Source organism: Chrysoperla carnea, chromosome 5, assembly GCF_905475395.1.
Source record: "Chrysoperla carnea chromosome 5, inChrCarn1.1, whole genome shotgun sequence".
Taxonomy (NCBI): domain Eukaryota; kingdom Metazoa; phylum Arthropoda; class Insecta; order Neuroptera; family Chrysopidae; genus Chrysoperla; species Chrysoperla carnea.
Window position 1 is genome coordinate 40285779 of NC_058341.1, and position 22509 is coordinate 40308287.

At 29.1% G+C, this 22509-nt stretch overlaps 1 protein-coding gene across 4 annotated transcripts in view; it reads right to left on the reverse strand.

Annotated features, from left to right (window-relative positions):
- Window positions 1-6482: 6482 nt before the first annotated feature.
- Window positions 6483-22509, reverse strand: part of LOC123300693 (rap1 GTPase-activating protein 1) — a 536990-nt gene continuing 520963 nt past the window's right edge. For 2 of the 4 annotated variants that reach the window (XM_044883311.1, XM_044883312.1), the window contains 6 exons: window positions 21621-22019; window positions 8575-8996; window positions 8094-8372; window positions 7563-8019; window positions 6906-7244; window positions 6483-6731 (listed from right to left, as the gene is read on the reverse strand). In XM_044883311.1, the coding sequence (XP_044739246.1) occupies window positions 6582-6731; window positions 6906-7244; window positions 7563-8019; window positions 8094-8372; window positions 8575-8996; window positions 21621-22019 (2046 nt within the window). In that variant the 3' untranslated portion in view covers window positions 6483-6581. The remainder of the gene's footprint in view (window positions 6732-6905; window positions 7245-7562; window positions 8020-8093; window positions 8373-8574; window positions 8997-21620; window positions 22020-22509) is intronic. The other 2 variants (XM_044883310.1, XM_044883309.1) reach the window with 1 other exon arrangement.

Genomic DNA, 22509 nt, shown 5'->3' on the forward strand with positions numbered 1-22509 from the left:
AAATAAAACAAAATTTAAAATATATAACGATATTTATTTATTTATATTAATTTGAAAACGTTATCCCGAAAATTACTTATTTGTCGCTTTTGGTTTAAAAAAAAATTTTTTAATTTAATTATAAATAATTCAGGATAAGGCTAGTTTCGAACTCATGTACTTTGTAACCGGTGGCAAGTGATCTAACCACTACACCACCTTTGACATATAGTGTGTATCAATAATGTAATATACAAACCTTCTACTCAGCTTATTTGTTTTCTTTAACTTAATATTTATTTTTCTTTTAATGACCTTTCTGTTTGATATTCCTGAAATCGATGTAAAGGATAAAAGATAAAGATAGGTATAATATTGATTAATAATAATTAAACCAGAAAAATTGATAAAAACGATATTTTATTATATATACTTGTACGTATTTCACCTAAATTAAATATGAATCAATAATGGTTATTTTATACGGTATAAAGTCATTTTTCGGTTTAACGTTTTCAATTTTTTGCACGATAACGTCATATTTAAGCTATCAGTCTGAAAAAACGCAGCAGAGAATTTGTGGGACACTATGGCCATTTAATAACATTAATATAATTCTTAAAAAATTCAGCAAAAATGAACTATGTATTGAAAGGAAAAAATACTTAAGTACGGCATGTTCGAGGTCGTAGGCAAGCTCATCTACGCAGTATTTCTGTCGGAAATATTTTATTGTTTAATCTTTATTAAAGTTAGCAAGTGGTCTTTGTTTCCGACAAATGCCCTGCTGCGTTTTTTCAGACCGATATAGCGTAAATATGACGTTATCGTGCTCATTTGAGAACGCAGCACTTTCGAAAATAGTCGTAGAGAGAATTTGGTAGACATGCAAAAGAATGCCACTCACGAAGTTTCAAGTATGTATTAACCATTTTACAAAGCACTCTTTCTGTCCCACGATCTAATGTAAGCAATTCACTTAAACATTATCGAACTCATCCATGGAAAAAAAATCTATTCGTGTAATATTTGTAATAAAACATTTACCCAAAAACACAGCTTAATTAAAATTGAATACACAAGGTAATTTTTACACAAAAACACAAAAATCGGGTTAATTTGATAATTGTGGGCATATTTCTGAAATAACGTCCAAAATCTCGTTACGAAAAGCATTTTCTCGAATCGATTTCAGGTGAGATTTTAAGGCAAGGTATAGGAATAAAGAAATGAAAATCCCAATTTAAATGATAGATCATGTTTAGCTTTATTTATAAAGTATTAAGTATAATAATTGAAATGTCCAACAAAATATATATATATATTTATTTATTTACTTTTTTAGGGGAGTGGGGAAGGCATACTAGAAAAAACATTATCATGTGAATAAATAGAATAATAAATTTTCAATATTGCTTTAGAAAATACTGTAATAAGAATTTATCTAGAAGGCCCATTCATTACTTTTTTTTATCATCATGATGTAATAGGTTTAAGGTCAGGGTAGTGTTTGAGAGTCATTTCAGAAAGACTTTAAATTTAAGAGACTGTTGACATGATCAAGTAAATATTCATTTACTGAGGATGAAAATCAAATAAGTTGATAATTGAATACAAATACAAAAATCATTTTTCCTAACACTTGAAAGATCAAGTTATCTGTTATCAGATCTTATTTTAAGACCATCCTCAAAGTATATTCATCAATTTTAAGCATGAAGCACTATTTAAAATTCCCGAGACTAATTTAAAGAGAAATTTATGGAAATTTTTGTAGAGGAAAAAGTTGGTAGGCACAATCTTGAAAATCATCTCTCAAACTAATCGTTCTGAAATTACTGCCAAATACTTCGCCTGGTCCTAGATCTATAAATATATTTTTCAATTTACACATATTTAACTAGATTTAACATTTAAATATTTTTCTTCTATTTATTTTCTTTACTAAATTTTAAACATATTTTTTAACAGTTTTTAATAATCTTTATTATTTGTAATGATAATTTCAAGGAGATACAAGTAACAAAAAGGCGTTATTCTTAGAGAATTATTCAAATGAAGTCAGTCAAAATTAATCTTCACAAACTTTAAATTTTGTTTACTAATTTAGACAGTACATTACTGGAATAGCTAAGTGAAAAAGACTTCAATCCTCGTTTTTAACATGGTCTTAGCTGATTCATTTCAACTATATAAAAACAAAAAATTGTTTCAGCATTATTTAAAATTCTAATGTAAATTTTTTAATGCCCCATTCCTTCCCATTTTTTAAATTATATCCAAAATCAATACCCAAAAAACTTTTTCGTAATTTAAAAACGTAAACGCTTGAAACAAAAGTAATAAATATATGGATAAAATAGGTCTGCGGCCAAGCGTAGTTTAGCGAGCCATTTAAGAAAGCTGGAAATTGTATAGATGTTAAGTAAGCCAGGCACTGTGTCCTCAATCGTAAGACTATTCGTCGTTCTCAAATCGCGGGGTTTTGGCTCCAATCAAGTGCCAAAGATGTCGCGTCTGACTCAAGTTTGAACTGATACCAAAAAGGGTAGGAACGATTATAATCAACAGATATTCCAAAAAAATATAATCGATCTGACATCGTCCGCAAAAGTACTAAGAAGGGAGGAGGGTTTAGCTAGTCCGTAACGCTAAATATGTCGGTTCTGTCAGATTAGGAAACATATTTCAGAATGGCTGAAAATCTGCTCACATGAAGAATTAAGTCTAAGGTTTAGTCAGTCCGCAATCACAAAAACTATGAACTATATTTTGTCTAAATGCGGACTGACTGCCTCCCCACTTGAAATAATTTTCCTAATGAGACGGAGACGGGCTTACGACTGAGAACGCGGTGCAGTTTAAAACCTATAAAATTTCCAACCTTTTTGAAATGGCTCAACTAAAACTACGCTTGGTCACATACCTTAAAGGTGTAAGAAGTCTAACTATCAAGTCCTTTTGAAGATTAATTTACTCATAAAACTGAATAACTTTCTCCAGGAACCAAAAATCTTTGCTGTAATTTTGGAAAGTAGAGGCTTTCAAATATATTGTCAAAGATTTTTAACCTACATTGAAAAAACCATTAGTTATCCAAATTTGTTACGTACTGCCTAAACTATTAAATTTTTGAAGTTATACTTCTTTTGGTTGCTACAAGAAATGAATAGGATGAAGACTCGTTATTCACAAGGTGTTTGTCCCCTGTTTATGCGCACAGCTCCGTAATTGCTTATGTTTACATCTCGGTTTGTGGAGCAAATATTAAAAATGTGATAGAAATTGCATAAAACTCGTTTCTACTCGTTCGTAAAATTCATATCCAACGTAAAACGTAACAGAACTTTAAACTCCTAACACGCGTACATAAAGTATAGACGCACTCACTTTTAAAAACATTTCGGGTATTCTTTCCATTATTTTAAAAACTAATTTGTTTATTCCAATTCAATTAAAGGTTTATTTACTTCATCAATAAAATCTCTAATAAATTTTTTAAAATTATTTAATTATAACACTCCTTGAATTTATTTTTCATCAAATATTTAGAAAAACATGCTTCTACTAATTTTTTTTTTTGTTTTTTTGTTTTTTTGCATTTTTAAAATAAGAATACATTTTTGTGCAAAAATAAATTACATTGTGCGTAGTAAATAATTTATCGAACACAAAATTAATTACCATATTATTATTTATACTCTAAAATGATTCTTATTTTTAAAAAAACTTAAATTATTGAAAAAAAAATTCAATATTTTGTCTTTTCAATAATTTCAATAAGTTTGATGTTGTTTTCGACGCTAGTTTTATTCTAAATTTTTTTTAATATTATTTTTTATTCAAAGTATAATACTCATTTATTTTTAAAAGTTCAAAATTATGGCATGATATTTTTGTTTATAATTATATGAAAATATTTTTTATCATCAACCATATTTTTCTTATAAAAATATTCGACATTCTGTGATGCACTTTATAAAATTTCTGATGAATGATTCAATTAATAAAAGTATAAAATTAATATAGGCGCCCATCGAAAAAAAATTAGATAATTCCTAACATAAACTCATCGGCACAGAATTTCGTCAAAATTGAATTATCAAAACAACTGACGTAATTTAGGAAACCTGAATCTTCGCGAAAAATGAACAAATCTTTACCACGAGCTAATTCTACAGCATGCATATTCAACTTTTTGAAAATGTAGCTCAAAAGGTATTATCATACCTTACCGCTTTACGTCGAAGGTTCATAAAGTCGGGTAAATTTTTCCATTTATTTAAATGAATTTTACTTAACTCGCACAAAAAGTTCGTACGACCACGTTGAATAGCGTTTTTTCTAGAGAAAAGATACAAGCTTGCCAATGGCAATGATTTTCGAGCAAAATAATTTTTGCACTCGGCGTTCGTATTTGAGATCATGAAAATAATGGAAAAATTTTTACGACTCTTTCAAACCCTCGGCGCAAAGCGGTAGAGGATGGATAATAACCTTTAAGAAATATTTAAAAAAAATTAAATGAGCGTGATGTCGAATGAGTATATGGTCATAGATAAAGTATATGGTCAGTATATGGTCATAGATAAAGGTTTTTAAAAATGCTGTATCAGTGAGTGTATTTTGGTACAAGGATGTTCTGACATATTGAGGAAATTCCAATATCTAGGTATTCCGATAATGACGACTTCATATGATCTCGCGAACATTTAATATTAAAAAATTCAGAACCTGATGAACTTTTTCAAAAATATAGTAATTTTAGGAGCCTTAATTTTTAGGAGCCGCTTGAATAGAACTGTTTCGTATCCATGGATGCTACAAGAAAAAAAAAACACTATTTTTTCGATCACACATGAATACTATACTAAGAATATATGCCTATTCTTTGGAACATTTTTTATATGATTAAAGCCCACAAAATATTATTTTTTGCTGTAGAAGTCGCTAAAAACAATATTAATCATAACGTGACTTTATTCAAAATTATTGAAAAAGTTCAAATTGTATTTTAATTTGAAAGAAGCGGTTTTTGAGATCTCATTTAAATCAATTTTAGGACGCGATATGTTTAGGATACCAAAAAGAAATTATCTAATCCAAAATTTAACTTGATAGGTCTAGGAAGAAGTGTAGTATTTGTCAGTCATTTCAGAATTTTTGGAAATTTGAGAGACTGTTGTCAATGTTAGAGAAGATAATCGAATAAAAATTCAAAAATTCGAACCCTGATAATGTTCATAAGAAAAATAGATGTTAGGCATAACGTTTGACAACAGGCTCTCATATTTCCAGCCATTCTAAAATGACTATGAATGCTACGCCTAGTCCTAGAAAAGCAACCATTTTGTGTTTCGGTCTTTTATTAACTGATCTGCAATGAGTATGTTACTTTGTACAGAGTATATTTATTTATAAATAATTAATTTATTATAATATTTTTTTGATAAAGGGAATGTTACTTTGGTATCATATTTGTTTTTTTAATTTCTAATTAATAGTTTTCTTTTTAATTAATTAATTAATTATATATTACAAAGTTTATATACTATATTTTTAAGATGAGAGGTTTATTAATAAATTATTAATTTTCAACACTAGGATAGGAAAATAGAAAATATTAACATACATTGGGAAAAAAAACAAACAAATAATATTCAAAATAGTTTAGTAATCATTATTGTTTTTAGAGTGTAGAGTCTTATAAATAAATTTTCTTACCTATTAGACTTTTTAAATTTTGATCGCTTAAAAATCAATTTAAACTTAATTTTTGATCATGGTAATTCAATCTCTGGAATGAATCCGTCAAGTTAAAATTAGTCAAAAAGTCTTTAGAAATTAATATTAGGATAATTGAAATTTTCATAAGATATTCTGCATTTCATAAATAAAACCTTGTTGCATTTATTTAAACTTTTCTTTGCAAATTTTTATGAATATTATCAATTCAAGATAATTAATGCACATTTATTCACGGAAAAAGTAATTTTTCGACACTATTACCCAATTCAAATTTCGAAAATAAAATATTTCCAGTACAAAATGAACGTCAAATTTTATTTTAACTTCGATTCTAAAATTTAATTTGACGGTATGTATTAGAATAATATTTTAACATTTCTCGATGATAGTAAAACTCGATACACTCTATAATCGGTTTCAAAATTATTGATTTTAAAAATAGATCGTTTTTAAATTAAAAAACATTACTTAAATTCGTTATTTTGTATTTTGCGTTGTTAAAAATTCTTAGAAATAATTTTCTTTAAGTACAAATTTTTTAATTCATACGATGCTAAATGAAAACCTCAAGTTAAAAACAAAACAATATTCTTTTTTGCTAATTGACAAAAGGGTTTACAAGGATAAAAAAACGACAACAAAAATAGGGGGAAACTTGAAAGGAAAAATATGATTCTTAGAAAAATGTACTTATCAAATATATTATGTACATAAAAAAAAAAACGTTAAACTTAAAAATACTTTCGTATTAAATAATTTTTTGGCTTCGAACATAACATTTTGGTTTTATTTTTTAATATATTTTTTAGTTTTGTAATATTTTTTAAAATAAATTATTAATAATTAATAATTATTTAAACAGGTGAAGATGTACCCGGGACTCGTGGACTACTGAATTCCTTTAATAGCTCACGCAATCGTAGGATTTCTTTTGTTGCGGTTTGTAGATCACTCTGTAGTGTTAACTCTTGATCTCGATACCTTTTTATATCGTTCTGGTATTTCTGTTGAAAAAAAAAAACAACAAATTAGTTAATGTTACAATGAAATCTTAAAATATCCGTAATATAAAAGATAAAAAAACTTTTTTGTTCAAAATTTTAGTTCAAAATGATAAGAAAATATTTCGATGCGGTTTCATAAAAGGTGTGTATGTGATTATTTTAAATTTTACTTACACAATTCTGTTTTAATAATTCCAATTTATCACATTTTAATCGAGTTATCTCTTGACGTAATTCAGCAATTCCTCCACGGCATTCACACATTTTTCCTTGAGTTTCTGCACTCGACATTGATTCTAAACCAGTATCACTGTCAGCATATCCTTGACTATCAGCGTAACCACCACCTAAGACTATTGGATCTAATTCTTCAGATGTTAAGCTACTGGCATCACTTGCCTCAGATAAGGCAAGACCAGCGTGTGCTGTTAAATCAGGTGAGCTTGTTGGTGATGTTGAAGAATTTTTGCCTGTTGCAGAGATAATCGATGATTTTGAAAGCGATCTGCAACTCTATAAAAGAAAACAAAAAATCAGTATTATAAGAAAAATACAATTTTAAAGGAGTTAAAATTGCGGACCGTTAATTATCTGGGTTAGCATGCTACATATTTATTATCAAGCTTGACGTGTGAACATGTCATAACTTTTGACTTAGACTTATTAGAATCTTTTTAAACTTTTTGATAAATTACTATGTCTAAAATGAGTGCAATTTGGCTTAGAACAGCATAGTTTTTTACGATATTGTTTCTCAATTGATGCCTGTTTTGGAAGCAATAAAATAAATATTGATGATTGATCAAAAATGAGAATAATTTGTATATTTACCGATGGTGAAACTGACTCAATAACCGCCGATTCTTTACTTCGTTTAGAATTAACTTTCTCATGACCATTCCCCGATGAATTATTGTTACTGGTTTCTGTGCTTGGCATTCTTCCTCGTGCACTTGTGAGTGCTTTTCGTACAGTATCAATAAATCTTGAACCAGGTCCACTTGAATCTGACTTTGGTGTGTCTGGTATAGGTGTTGTAGGACTTTCAACACCCAAAAATTCTTTTGTTTTATCTTTTAATTCATCAGCTAATGTTTGTAATAATGATGCTCTCGTTCTTAATTCTAGTTTAGCAAATTTATCAGCTTTGTAGCACGCGTTTTCTGCGTTTATTAATTTTGTCAGTAAGAATTCTTTGAATTCAGGACCATGTCGAAATACCGCCGGTGTTGGCAATGTGGGTCCGAAAAATGGCACATCATTTCTTGCTGTTACACTCACTGCATATCTAAATATGAAGAAAATATAGATATTAGATTGCTTTTCCTAAATGTTCTTCCTGATAGAACTAGAGATACTTACTTTGTATTTGGTGTATTTGCGTCAATTGGTTGTATAACTATATAAGCATGTAGAAAATGAGATGCAATCATTTCTGGTGAAAATGGAGTATTTTCTTCTTGAAAAACAATAGCAACAATATCGTTACCAATATGTCTTTTTCTTTGCAATTGTTGAGGGTCATTTTCAGTAAATGGGAGTAATGTAGATACGTGAAACATAATTTCACGTTCTTTAAAGTTTTCATATACAGCTTCTTCACCAGTGTGTCCATTTATTATATCTAAGCCCCCACGATATCTGAAAAAATTAAAAAATAGATTATTTAAATGTGAAAGTGTAAGGAAGAGAGAAAGGACTAAAAAGATTGAATGAGACAATGCTATCATCATCAGCATGTGTGACAAAAATAGCAATACCCTCTATTATTGTCTGCGTAGAGACAAGAACAAAGGTATATTTAACTTCTAACGTGTTAATCTTTTATGATTTAAAAACTTACCCTTTATGATCTTTTAATGGTATTCGTTGACCTAACAAATCTAAAAATTGGTCGAACGCAGGACTAGTTTCATTATTACAAAATAGCTCTTCTTCGGTCGTTTGTCCAAATTTTTGATACAAAACACCAAATTTAAAGTTTGATATTAGCACCCGTTCATCATAAGTGGCAATTAATTGTGATGCTCGAGGACATAGCACAGGTTGAAAATGATCAATGTTTAATTCAGCATTAAAAAACTTGGCCATCTTTGTTGGATTTGGTGCAGTACCAATAAATGAACTCGGTACAATTTGATGCGTTGTACCGGTTCGTAAACGTAGTATAATTCTTGTATGATCTTGATTGCCAACATTTTCAGTTTTAACAGACATTAAAACAGGTCCAAGTGTATCATCCTGCCCAATTAATGTAGCATGTTCCTGTTGAAAAAAAAAATTTTGTTTATTACTAAAAATTCCATTTTTTACTCTTTTGTGAAACATATTTGGTAAATGATAGAGTAGACTTTTGTATCGACCTAAAACCATGAAAATTTGTACCGACCTAAAACTATGTTTTAAGTAAATTACTTAAATAGTTAATAATACTTAAATACAAATAGTTCGGTACTTTTCGTGTAACAACAAAATTACGTCCTTTGATTAAAATTAATTATTCAAGAGAGCCAATATCTTATATATTTAAACGAGCAATTCTTGTATATATATATATATATATATATATATATATATATATATATATATATATATATCAAGGATCTTGAAAATGGCTCCAACGATTTTCATGAAAATGAGTATGTAGGGGTTTTTTGGGGCGATAAGTCGATCTAGCTAGGTTTCATTAATCAGAAATGTCGTTTTATCCGTCTTTTCATGAAAAATTCATCAGACATCTATTGGTGTATAACGTAGTTAATGAAATACAATGCAAATTATAACATAACAAAAAGGAGGCGTTTGAGTAGTCTAAAGTGAAAAATATGATTCTTGCTGACATCTATTGGCGAATAACCGAGCAAAGCTCGGTCATCCAGATATTGTAGTTAAATCTACAATTTTTGTTTTGTTTTATTCTCTTTTTATTATCGAAATGAAATTTGAATCTTTTGTTGGAGAAGGTTTATACGACATTCGCTGGTTATTAGTTACGAATTAGTTTTATTATTTTCTTCGCTCAGATTTGGGACACGAAACGTTAAAAAGAGCATATATTATTTTCTCAAAAAGCCAGACAAGACTTCGAGTTTCCGAGGCTTGAAGATTCCGGCGGAGATTATCTACGATTCCACTACAACTGAATCGTTTATGAATGATATAGACAGGCTGATTCAGGTATTGAGCTGTTATGATCTAAAGAAGGCAACGAACTTCCTGACACGTAATGGATGGTTCCGAATATTTCCCGTTTCAAAACGTAGATTAACTGATGTTTGAAACTTCATTCGACTTGAGAGAAGACCCGGTAGAAACGTTTTGAATGATTTGCGCCTCGTTTAGCGTTGTAAAGTCTTGAAGATTCGTTTGCACATCGATGATGGTCGAAGACTGTAAAGATGGGGCATAGAAACAAGACATCGATCCTGGCATCCCTTTTATTTTATTATTATTGTTATCGGCTTTTGGATAACTTTAAAAATTATTTGGTTTTGAAATGTTCTCAAGCTGAAGCAAATGGCAGGCTTGACAACTTCTGACGAGTAGTTATAAAATCTGTAAATATTTTAACGACACTGGCAATGCAATATGTAATTTAAAACGTGTATTATGCGTATAGTATATATACTGTTTTGCATAAAATGCAAAAAACAATACATACTCAATTCTTCTTGTGTGTTTTTTTTTTTATAAATATAATTCCTGAGAACTTTCTCACAAACATTATGTTTATTCATTTTATATTTTATTTCCACAATATATAAAATAATTGTGGTCGTTTTGCGTTCTTGTTCAAATAACCATATCAACATTGGTCAATCTTTTGTGAAGAATAAAAAAATAATCTTTTCCATTTTAGTCCGAGTAAAAAAGACGCTAACGTTTGCTACTGAATTAAATTTTTTTTAGAGTTCTTTCTCATGGAATATGTAAAATTGGAAAATATACGAAATTGACTATAAAATATAAGAAAATTGGTATTATTCTTCATACTAGAAAATTTTTAGCCATCTTGAATTAGTTTTGCGTTGAGTAGATATATTCAGCAGGTTGCGGAGTAGCTAAATTGATTCGCTATCATTCGGACGTCATCACAGATCAATTTTTTTTTATTACCTGCTGATTAAAACAAATCGGTTCCAGCTGTACTAAAATCAATTCAAATTTGATAAAGGCACTATCTCTAGGTGTTTTCAGAGGCAAAATGTCGGGTCGAGGATGCGATGGATATCAAATGTCTATCAAATTTCCAGTGGTTCTAAAATGATTGCTAAAAACAACGCTTTATCTGAGGCTTACATTATATATTGGTATGATTGACTTTGTTGTATCTTTGAGCAATATTGAGGACCATATTATTTCCCGTAAGACGGCGAAAAGTCCGATATCCTAACACTTCACGCAAGATGGTTAGTCCCAATTTGGTGATTAGAGAATTTGGTGGCAGGAATTTAGGGCCTTTTGTTCTACACGTTTCTTTTGGTATTTCAGATTCATTACACATTATTCATTCCACTGTAAAGCCTAAAAAACTGGAAATGAATTCAATCGCATACTTTTACGTAATTTTTATCCCGGACTAAGAGGTCCGTAAACAGAAGTACTTATCATCTTATGTTGTAAATAAGGATTTAAACAAAAGATTTTTTAGGAGTAATAACAATAATCTTTTTTTAACATCTGTAATTTGTATGTAAATTATTATTTTAAACCACTCTTATCCGTGATCTTATACTTTTAGAAAATTATATGTGTAAAAAAAATAAAATAATAAAAAACCACATAATTTCAAATAATTGACGTATATTAACATTTAAGTTGCCACTGGCATAGTATTATTTATTAATAGAATATAATAATCATTAAAATAAATGTTACATTTTATTTAAAAATATTTTTTTTTGCAATAATGTATTCTATTTTTCTTAAATTGAATAATTAATTTTAAATATTTATTTTATAATTAGTAATAATTAAAGATATCATTATCGAGGAAGTTTTTAAGTAATTGTTGTAGCCTTTAAGAGGATGCATTCATTATATTTGGAACTAAAACGTTTATTGAGTTTGGACGCTTTCCAGACATAGAGAAACAACAACCGGGTCAATATTGATTCAAACCTGGCACAAGATTGTTGAGCGTTGGGTTAAGCTTGGACAACAACGATAGCTAAATTTTGCAGTAGTATCGAATGACAGCATAAGTTAAGGGTGTCAGATACTGATACATGCTTGGATGTAAGTGAAAAAACATTTTTTCATAAGGCCATTCTTTTAGGGTTAGTAAGCTAAGGCATGATTTATTAGCCTTCACCAAGGCATACTTTATTCCACAGTAGGTTTTTCCTCAGAATTTTAACTCCCTTATTATTATCGGTTGGGATAAAAACTGCTCGAAACTACTTATTTATAATAAAACATGATACTTTTTTATCAATTTAAAATTTTTTTTGCTGGGCACTGTAAAATGATTGCACGTATTATCTGTTCTAATTCTATTTATTATTAAAATAGCATAAAGAATAATACTAAAATAATTATATTAAATAAAATGTTATTATGTTTCTCATAACATTTTATAAAAGGTAAAATAAAAATAAATAAATAATATTACATAATATTGTGAATATTTATTATTTCAAAAAATAAAATTGTTTAATTTCGTAATTTAATTTAAATGAATGTACTTATTTAATACAGAATATAATCTATTGGGTGTCTCATGATCATCGGCGCACCAAGCTTTTAGACCAAGGGGGACGGGGTAAAGCAGGAATTTTCAAAACGGACTCAAATACCTCAGTCATATACATTAAAACATCAATATTTTTCTGTTAGTAATCTGTTGTATTTCATAAATGCATATTGATTCAAGTAGGGTTGCACAGAAGCCCTACAGCATCATTATTTTTAAGCGTTACAAACTTGGGACTAAACTTAATAAACCTTGCACATTACATACATGCATGGTATAATAAACTTAGTATACCTTGTATATTACATATATGCATGGTATAACAAGGAACTTTCGCAGCTTTTTTAGGAATGCGCACTAGTAAAGAAGTATTTCAACCATACTGAATTTCAATAAGAAAAGAAATATTCAAAATGCACCCGTCTTGAAATTAATTTTTTTGTGACGTTGCTACCTTTTATATCATTTTAGATTAATAGATCTAAAAATGATGAAACACTCGATAATTATAATTAGAATAATATAATGAAACACAAGGAAAAATAAATATTAATTATATATTTGAAGATAGAACCCAGAGACTTTCACCACGTCAGTCGACTGTACTTTAACTTGGCTGTACCTGCTACAGTAGTTGTAGTACTAATATTCATTTCATATTAGATAATTTAATTCATAAATAATAATTAAATTTAATTATTTACTAAAATTATTCTTGGTTCATCATTTATTATATATAATGATGTTATTATTACCTAACACCAAATAATTAACAAATAACATTTAAGAATAATTAATTGAGTGCCGATGGTTAAGAAGTTTAAATTATTATTCATCAAAGAAATTTTACAAAATTATTGTAGAAATTCATTTTAGATGGTAAGGTACATAAAAGTTGTCAAATACTCATTAAAATAAGTGAAATTTACTAAATTTAAAAAATCCCCAACAAATTTTTCGGTTACGGAACCCTAATTTCGCATTTGAAACATAAAAAGAACACTCGACATTAAATTACCTTTCAAACAAAACCAAAAAAATCAAATTCGGTTCATCCGTTTATGCACTACGATGCCACAGACAGACACACACACATAGCAGTCAAACTTATAACACCCCTTTTTTTTAGTTCGAAGTGAGATACTAATTAATACTCACAATTATTTTGAGAGGCTAAGTATACCTTTTTCATGCATATACCATGCCCTACCATCAGTCCATGAAAACTACATATTAATTAAATTAATTTTAGGGTTGAGCCATTAGGGTTGTTTGGTAATATTAACTTTGAACAGAACTATCGACGACGGAATTGTATATTTGTTGTATTGCTTAATGTTTTTCCAATCTAGTCCAAAAAGTTTCCAATCTAAAAACCGTACCCTTATTCGTGAAAAAATAACACGTGATATTTATATAATAAGAAACTATGTCATGATATTTTAATTTTGTAACTGATGCCATTTTAGATGTCATATGTTTGTAAACGTTTTTATCGTTACACAATAATTCCTTTCGTAACCATCTTCATGTAACTTCGAGTATTTTTTCCCAAAACAAATTACTAGATATTTTATTAACGTCTACATGTATATTAGATACTAAACGGTAAAGTATTTTAGTACGAAAATGCTTGAATAAGTAGTGAGTAAATTGTGCATTTTCCAGCAGTGCTGGATTAATCCTTGCCGGGGCCCAAAGGCAATTCAATTCTCTGAATCCCCCAGGCAAGGTTAAAAATTTTTTTTCCTTCCTATTTTTAAAGTCTTTCTTAATACAACTGATGTTACAACAACTCTAAATCAAAAATTTTAATAATCTCCGTTAAAAAGGTGTCAGAATTATGCGAGATATCGACATATTTTCGATCTTGCTCTATGGAAAGGTGTACAAAAGAGGAGAGAGGTGCACAATTAGACGTTACGACTACGAGTTTACCTAGTTTTTGGCCCAAGAAGGATCAAACAGAAATTTGATCTAGGTCGGGGATAAATCAGAAATTTTGGGCATAAACATTTCATAAATTAAATAATATTTCGAAAATAATTTTTTTTTTTAAATCAGAGAAACTAGAATATAATTGACCGATCAACTCCGCCATCATTTATGCAAAATATTCAAGTAATTTCGACAAAAAAGTTTGTATGTGCCAGCAAAGCTTTGAAGTTTTACTCAATATGCTATATAAATTTTCACTCCAATTTTACTACTCACAAAGTTTTTTGAGATATTTTTTACAAGAGAAAGAAAAAAAGTACTCAATTTACTCTCCACCTTCAGCAATATCAAACATAGAATTTAATAAAAATATTTTTGTATATTTATGCGATGTCACGTTTCACTTAAGTCATTTTTCTAGTTTTACGTAGTAGATACAACGAAGTACCTCGTGAGCTAATATACTAGAAGGCTTATAAAACACGAGAGATTGGTATCATTTCGATACAATATTTGATGTTTATTAAAATGTTTTTGTGAATTATAAACGTCCCACAAGTATTTTCAAAATAGAATAAAGGGATATGAATAATTAAAAAATATTATATTTAAAATATGAATATTTTAATTTATAGTCCAGTCATAATGGCATATAATTGCTACATAAATTTGTACAATTGCGTTAGGGCATCTGTGTTTATACTAGACTAATTTTTATGTTATATCAACTGTACCTTTGCAAAACGACAACAGACAAAAAATTTCTAAACAGCTACTCATGAGAACTGGTTACTCAAGAGTTACCACAAACCAGCATTGTTTTTCCCAGCTGTATATTTCTGTATCAGATTTTTTAGGGTTCGTTTTCGATTTAATAATTTTTGTTAAAAATATAGACTCAACAAAATGGTTAATGTGCAAATATTATTTCGAAAACCCTAATAAATATTCTACAATTTTGCTAACGCCCATGTTGTAATTTCGTTGCTTATTTATCCCGAATGTTTTGTTTACAGGATTACCATTCCGGTTATTATGAAAAAAAAGTGGACTTTCTTACATTTTGAAGGGGATACTTTCTCTGATTGCTCTACTATGAATCCACGCTTTTTTCATAAATTTTTAAACTATAAACATGGTGAAAAACACTGCCTTGTAAGTAATGAGCTATTGAAATTTGATAATATTAAATTTTTGATTTGTTGCCAGTAATCTCAGAAAAATGGGATTATGATGGGGAAGTTCTGTATTCTATTCAGACTTAATTTTGCAAGAATATTTATGCACATGCATTTTTTTGAATAGGATTAAAACCTATCCAAATTTAAGTCAGATTATTTTTCAGTTGTGTCGCAATAAAAAAATCTCAATCTGGCTGTTCTAATATTGCAGTGAAAAGAATTCCATACAAATAAATTTAAAAGGGTATACACTTCAATGTCATTAGTGTCATTATTAAGTTAAAAATACATTCATACACAGGGCCTATTTATATGAGTATTAGTGATGTGACGAATATTCGTATTTGCATAGCTTTAAACGTTCGGATTGCATTGCAAAACGATGCGAATGTTTTTGACAAAACAAAAAATTATAATCGTATATGTAATGAAAAGAGAAAGCCATAGTCGCGTGGTTTATTTGTTTAATGTTTACTTATAATTATTATTATTTTCTCTCAATAATAGAATAAAAATATAAAAAGTCTGACAGTTTGACCAAATTCAATTAAATAGTTTTATACTTTTTAAAAATACTTTCCACTATTAAGGGAAACTTACTAATACCTACTGATTATCATTGGTTACTGGTAATCGAATGATAGTCAATTAATGAACAAATGTATCAATTTTTGCCATACCCGTATCTCCCAAATTAGGCCTGAGATCCAAATTTGGAAAAGAGTTTTTTTGTTGCTTTTGATAAGCTTATTTTCGGAAGCTAGGTTTCTGCAGTCAATAGCAGAACACGTTGTATACGGTGTGTTTTAATGGACTAATACAGTCTCTTTTTAATGGACTTATAAGACGGATATTTTGAGTTAATACACAACAATTTTCGAGGGCTTCATTTAAAAGTTAACATTCGAATTCGCATTCGCGAATGTTGGAGATAAACATTCGAGAGCACAAAATACAATATATTCGTTCCATCACTAACGAGTAAATGTTATCAAGACACACGTGTATGCATGGCTATACATACGATAGGATAGGTTATACATATCACATACGTATATGTTTTGTGTTTCATTCATAATTATAAAATGATTTATGAGTATAATTATAAATATTTCACAACAATTATCATTCCTACATAAAATTAACAAAGACACTACATTTTTTTAGTATCATACAATTAGATTGTTTTAAATAGCTTCTTGTTTTATTAAAAATATTTTTTTCCCATAATGGTAATTCTAATATGTCACGGGGTAAATTGTCAAATTAGAGAATATTGTGTAATTATTGTTTAATAAATTTTGCTGAGGCATAGTTTGATTTTTTTGTACTCCTATAAATTACAACACGGTTAAAAATCGAATGTGTTTACCATAGGATACTGTTTACCATACGGTATTTTTTCAATTTAAAATTTTCAAGTAATATCATTTAAACATGAGAAGTTTGTAGATAAGTGCAACTGAATTTTATTTTTCAAACGACTTTATTCGAGAAAATTATTTAAAGTTAGCTCGTAAACTCAATTCGACAGCAGTACATCATGGAAACATAAAAAATGTAAATTGACCTGGTTTTTGATTGTTCGTCATTTTTATGATTTTGTTTCGATATCAGTATTTTAAATAGAGCATTTCTAACAACTTACACTCATGATCGAAAAAATTGAAAGTATTTAAAGAAATTTCTGAAGACAACATTTGATAGTTCGAATCTTATTTCTCTTGAGAAAAATAAAAATTCGAATTATAAAGTTTTCAAATCGAGCTTGAATTATTGAGATCTTAGGCTTCGATTATACGAGCGTTAAAACTAACTCACTTTTTCAACGTGCATGTTTTCAGTATGTTGTATTAAATAGAGTTGGTCACATTGACATCAATTAAATCGAACAAAATAGCTTTAATTAACAAAACCTTATGCATACAAACGTCCATAAAAAGTGCGCTTGGTTGCCTGCAACATTTTGATATAAAAGCCATATCGAAATTTCTGTGATTTTTTTTGTCTATCTTTTTAAAGATTGATAAAGATAGGATTGGTAATAAAAACTAATTTGATTTTAATTTGAGTGTCGAAATTATGAAAATCAAGCATTTCGACGAATTTTTATTTGTATTTATTAAAAGAAAGATATTGGCAACAAAATAGATACAAAAAAGACTATTGCTTTTAGAAAACATTATTGCACGAAAAACAAGTGAAATTTACAAAATTTAAAAAACCTCCGATAATTTGTTCTAGTGCGGAACCCTAAACTCACAATTGAAACATATCTAAGAACACTCACCATTAAATTACCTTTTTCTTAGAGTCTTCTCCAAACTGAACCGATTTTGAGAATTATTGCCTATTTTTTAACTGTTCCGGGTACGAAGTCCTAAACTTGCCATTAAAACATAGCTAAGAACACTTTTCATTAAATTGCCTTTCAAACGAAATCAAAAAAATCAAAATCGGTTCATTCGTTTAGGCACTACGATGCCACAGATAGACAGATAGGCAGACACACACCCATAGCGATTAAACTAATAACACCCCTTTTTTGGTTCGGGGATAATAAAACATTATTTTTGATATCTACTTTTCGAATTCTTTAGACACAAATTTTCAATTTAGCTAAATTTTTTGCTTTGATGTGTACTTCCATATAACAATTCAGAAATGATGAGAGGTATATTATTATATTGTCATCAAAATATACATTTTATGATAAATTATGGGTATCTTGCATACACAGCTAATAATTTACATATAAATTTTGAACAGTAAAAGGAAAAAAACACGACTATCTCAACTACTCTTGTTATTTTTCTAATAAATTTTTATATTTTTGAAGAAAAGTTTCAGTTTTAGTTTTGGGTTATAAAAATGTTTATGTATATTATTTTTTGCTATCATATCAAGATAATTTTGTTATTTTTTTTTGTAAATGTATGCAAAATATGAGTCAGGGAAAAATAATATCATGATCTTTTATGTAAAGTAAATTGTACTTGTAATAATCAATAAAGGATTTCCATCCTTCCTGTTTAAGAACAATTTATTTTTAGCACACAAAAAAAAACATATTTTTTTATTTCATTTGTATCTTTAAAAAAAATGATGACACTCTAATGGTAATTTTTTCTTGAGAATAGACAAGGCTTTTCAAGAATGTTCTAATAAAATACGTATTATAGTAAAATAGACATATTTCCATCTCTATGGGAGTTAATAAAAAACTACCACAATTATGACAAGGAAAACTACCAATTGAATCAAGAAAATTAGCCTACTCAGTAAATTTTATTAAAGATTTAATTGATTAGAAATATGCAATAAATGAAAAATGCAGTAAAAATGCTTATTTCTTTAAATTTTTTCTCTGGAATTTTCTTTATAACGCATGAAAATAAATGACCTATGACAACTCATTGCGAAATCATGTGCACAAAAAAAATTATTCAAGGTCAAGATCGCGAAATTAGGTCCTTTTCAAATATCTCGTAAACTAAGTTTTACGAGTAAGTCAATAAAAAGGGTGTTATAAGTTTGACCGATTTGTATGTGTGTCTGTCTGTCTGGGGCATCGTAGCTTCTAAACGGATGAACCGATTTTGAAATTTTTTGTTTCGTTTGAAACCTAATTTAGTGTTCTTTGCTATGTTTCAAGTGCGAGTTTAGGGTTCGGTATCCGAAAAAAGTGACAGATGATAATCTACAAAATCGGTTCAGTTTGGAGAATGCTCTAAGGAAAAAGGTAATGTAATGGAGAGTGTTCTAACATACGTTTCAAGTGCGAGCTTAAGGTCCCGTACTCGAAAAATTTGTCGAGGTTTTTTAAATTTTGTAAATTCGACGATATTTGATTGTTTTCAAAAACAAACAAAAAATATGTAGGAAAACAATCTACAAACGAATTGAATTTATTTGAACTAGGCCACTGTTGGCATTAGAAATCCTATGAATGTATTTAATCGGTAACAAATTTTCTATTTCCTTGTTGATTTGTTTATTATTTGACTAAAGCAAACAACATAACTAAGTATAATATTGCATTAGCTATATAGCTAGCAATAGATACTAAAGACTAAAGAGTAAAGAGTACATTTATTACAAATGGTTAGTTATTTACTTACTAATAAGCACGTCATAAGATAATATAATTAGTTGATTTTGTCTTCCTGGTTTATTAATAAAGTAAATACATTTTATTGGTTTACTTCAGTCTTTAAGTACCTAGGTACATGTTTAACATTTAAATACTCTTTATATTTCTGTACAATCTTAGTTATAATCATATGCAATTTTATTAGGTATCCTGTGTCTGATGGCTTCTCGGATTTCAAAAATTATTTCACTAATTGAAGGCTATACCAACCCTGAGCAAAACAAGTTATTTTTAGAGGGGATATAAGTTTTCTTAAGAGTTGAGGAGCAGGGCTGAAACTATAATAGGCAAACCATAGCAGTACCCCAAGGCCCCCAAACCGGGGGCCCTTTATACAAAAATCCTAAATAATTAAACCTTTTTTTTATATGGCCCACAAAATTATTTGCTATCGATACTGTAGAATAAATTTAAATTTAGCGCCCCTAGCGTTTGCTATATCAATTACTTCAAACCTCACTCCAATTAATATACGTCAAGTATGTATCTAAATCTAAGCACATAAGTAAGTTGTTACCCATATAAGGATATAAGTAAAGTGTGTTACATTAATTAATATTTATAACATTAACATAACCACGATTGTGAACTATACTCTCGTTGATAAAAGTATTAGCAAGCTCGGAGAGTTTTTAATTCAAAGAGTAAAATTTGAAAGACTTTTCCTAATTTATTATATTTATTAGTATTTTCTTCGACTGGGAACTTATTATTTTTATTTGCCGAAAAGTTATGACTTTGTGTTTGAATTATTGAGAATCCTTAAAAGTGTTGTGTCCGGTAAAAGCTCTTAAAGAGGTTAGGGTCGACTTTTCGTACCAAAATTTGCTGTATTTCATTTGCGCTTGTAAAACATTGATCATGGGTATCATGACTATTTATTTCTACAAGTTGGTGTAAGATGTGAATAAAAATCTTTTGATAGACAAAATACTGTTATTTTTGCTTTGCATTTGGACTCCCAAATTAGATTTTACCCCGGGTCAACTTCAGCTCTATTTTCAGCCCTGTTAAGGAAAGAGTCGAATAAATTTCTTTGTTACAAATTTCGATATTCGTTGTTTCATTATAAACATACTTTATATGAACAAAAATATATCGTTAATTTTTCAACAGGTATTCTGTCTCATATTCAAAGTTTCTTTATAATCTTAATTCCAATTTAACATAAGAAAGGCTTAACGTCATGCGTCAATATTAAATGAATATATTAACATTAATAAACGTTATATTTATCTTTAGGTTAAGTAATGTCTTGTGAATAGGAAGTAGCCATTCAACTTATTGCTTGTACCTCACATATAACGTACATTTTTTCTAGCAACCTTACAATACACGATTTAAGCGATGGTAATTGATTTTTTATTTTCTTCAACACAGTCAATTTTAGAAAATGGTCAGCAACCTTATTTCAGCCTTCTTAACAAGTAAATTAAAACCGAGCGTTAACTGGAAAAAATGTATCTCTACGTATCGTAGGAGTTATTTCTTGAATCGTTTCCCTTATTATCAGTTCAAAATGGTCTACATTTTTAAACGAAAATTAACATTCCTATCGAACTTTTTCAATTTGTGGCCACTCTGTATATTCGATGTCAAAAGTGAATAGCTGAATGTTAATATTTTTGAAAGCAGAGCTTTTAGTAAAGAGTAAATTTTTTTCGTAAGCCATCCTGTGTATACGTATTGGGGACTAAAGAACTTTATTCTTGATATTCGCAAAAATTGGCCACTAGGTTGGCGCTGGTAGTACAGGTAGGTACAAAAATCAATCTATTGCCAAAAAAAAATCCATCCTCATAGTGATGAATATTTATTAGATTCTGATGAGAAGTTGAAGTTAATAATAAGTATTATTTTATTTACCAAATATTTCACGTAAATAAGAATGACAAACATAATCATAAAAAAGATATACTTACGCGATTGACAAAAAATCGTCGATAACATTTGGCTGTATCATCAATTTCAAATTTAGCACCACCTCCACCCCATGCCGCTGTTGTGGTATGTGGTAATAACGGTATACCATGTTTATCACATGAATATTCATGATCAGTACCATCCAACCAATAACCTTCATCAGGTATTACAATCATCGGATACGGTTGTACACCACGTGATAATACATCTTGTAAATGACGCCGAGATGCCTCTAACGGTGATATACATGATTGTTGCTGTTGTGAACAACTATTTGTGGTACTACCTGGTGACGATGGGGGTGTTAATGGTATAACAACTGCTGAAGATGATGAGGATGTTTGTAAGGATGTTAATCCGGTACCAGGTGTACTATGTCTTTCTTCACCACGTGATGTCTGTAACATAAATAAACGGAATACATTAGTTTAAATGAGAATTTAGAAGAATTTATTTTTATTGTTTTATAGGGTGGTACTAACTACTTAGTGACATTTTACACCTTTTAAATAATTCATGGATCATTTAAAAATAATGAGCTCATTAGCGATTTAATTTATGTGGAGAATTAATATAATAATTAATGTAAAAGTAAAAGCTCTTATCGTGGAGATCGTATATACCAAACGTTGCGATATATTTATTATATGGAAAGAAACCAATCAATGCTGAAATTGATTTCAATAAAAATCTATCAAACTAAATAATGACCATCCAGCGTGAGGGTTAAATATTCTGGCATATTGTCAAATCTAATAGATTAAACTAGCTCGACCCGTGCAAAATTCCGCAGTGCGATACCCGTGGAAATACAATACTGAAAAAGCGTCTAAAAATGGAACTTTTGCTATGACGTGTTCTCTTGTACGGTCAGCGTTGCCAACCCAA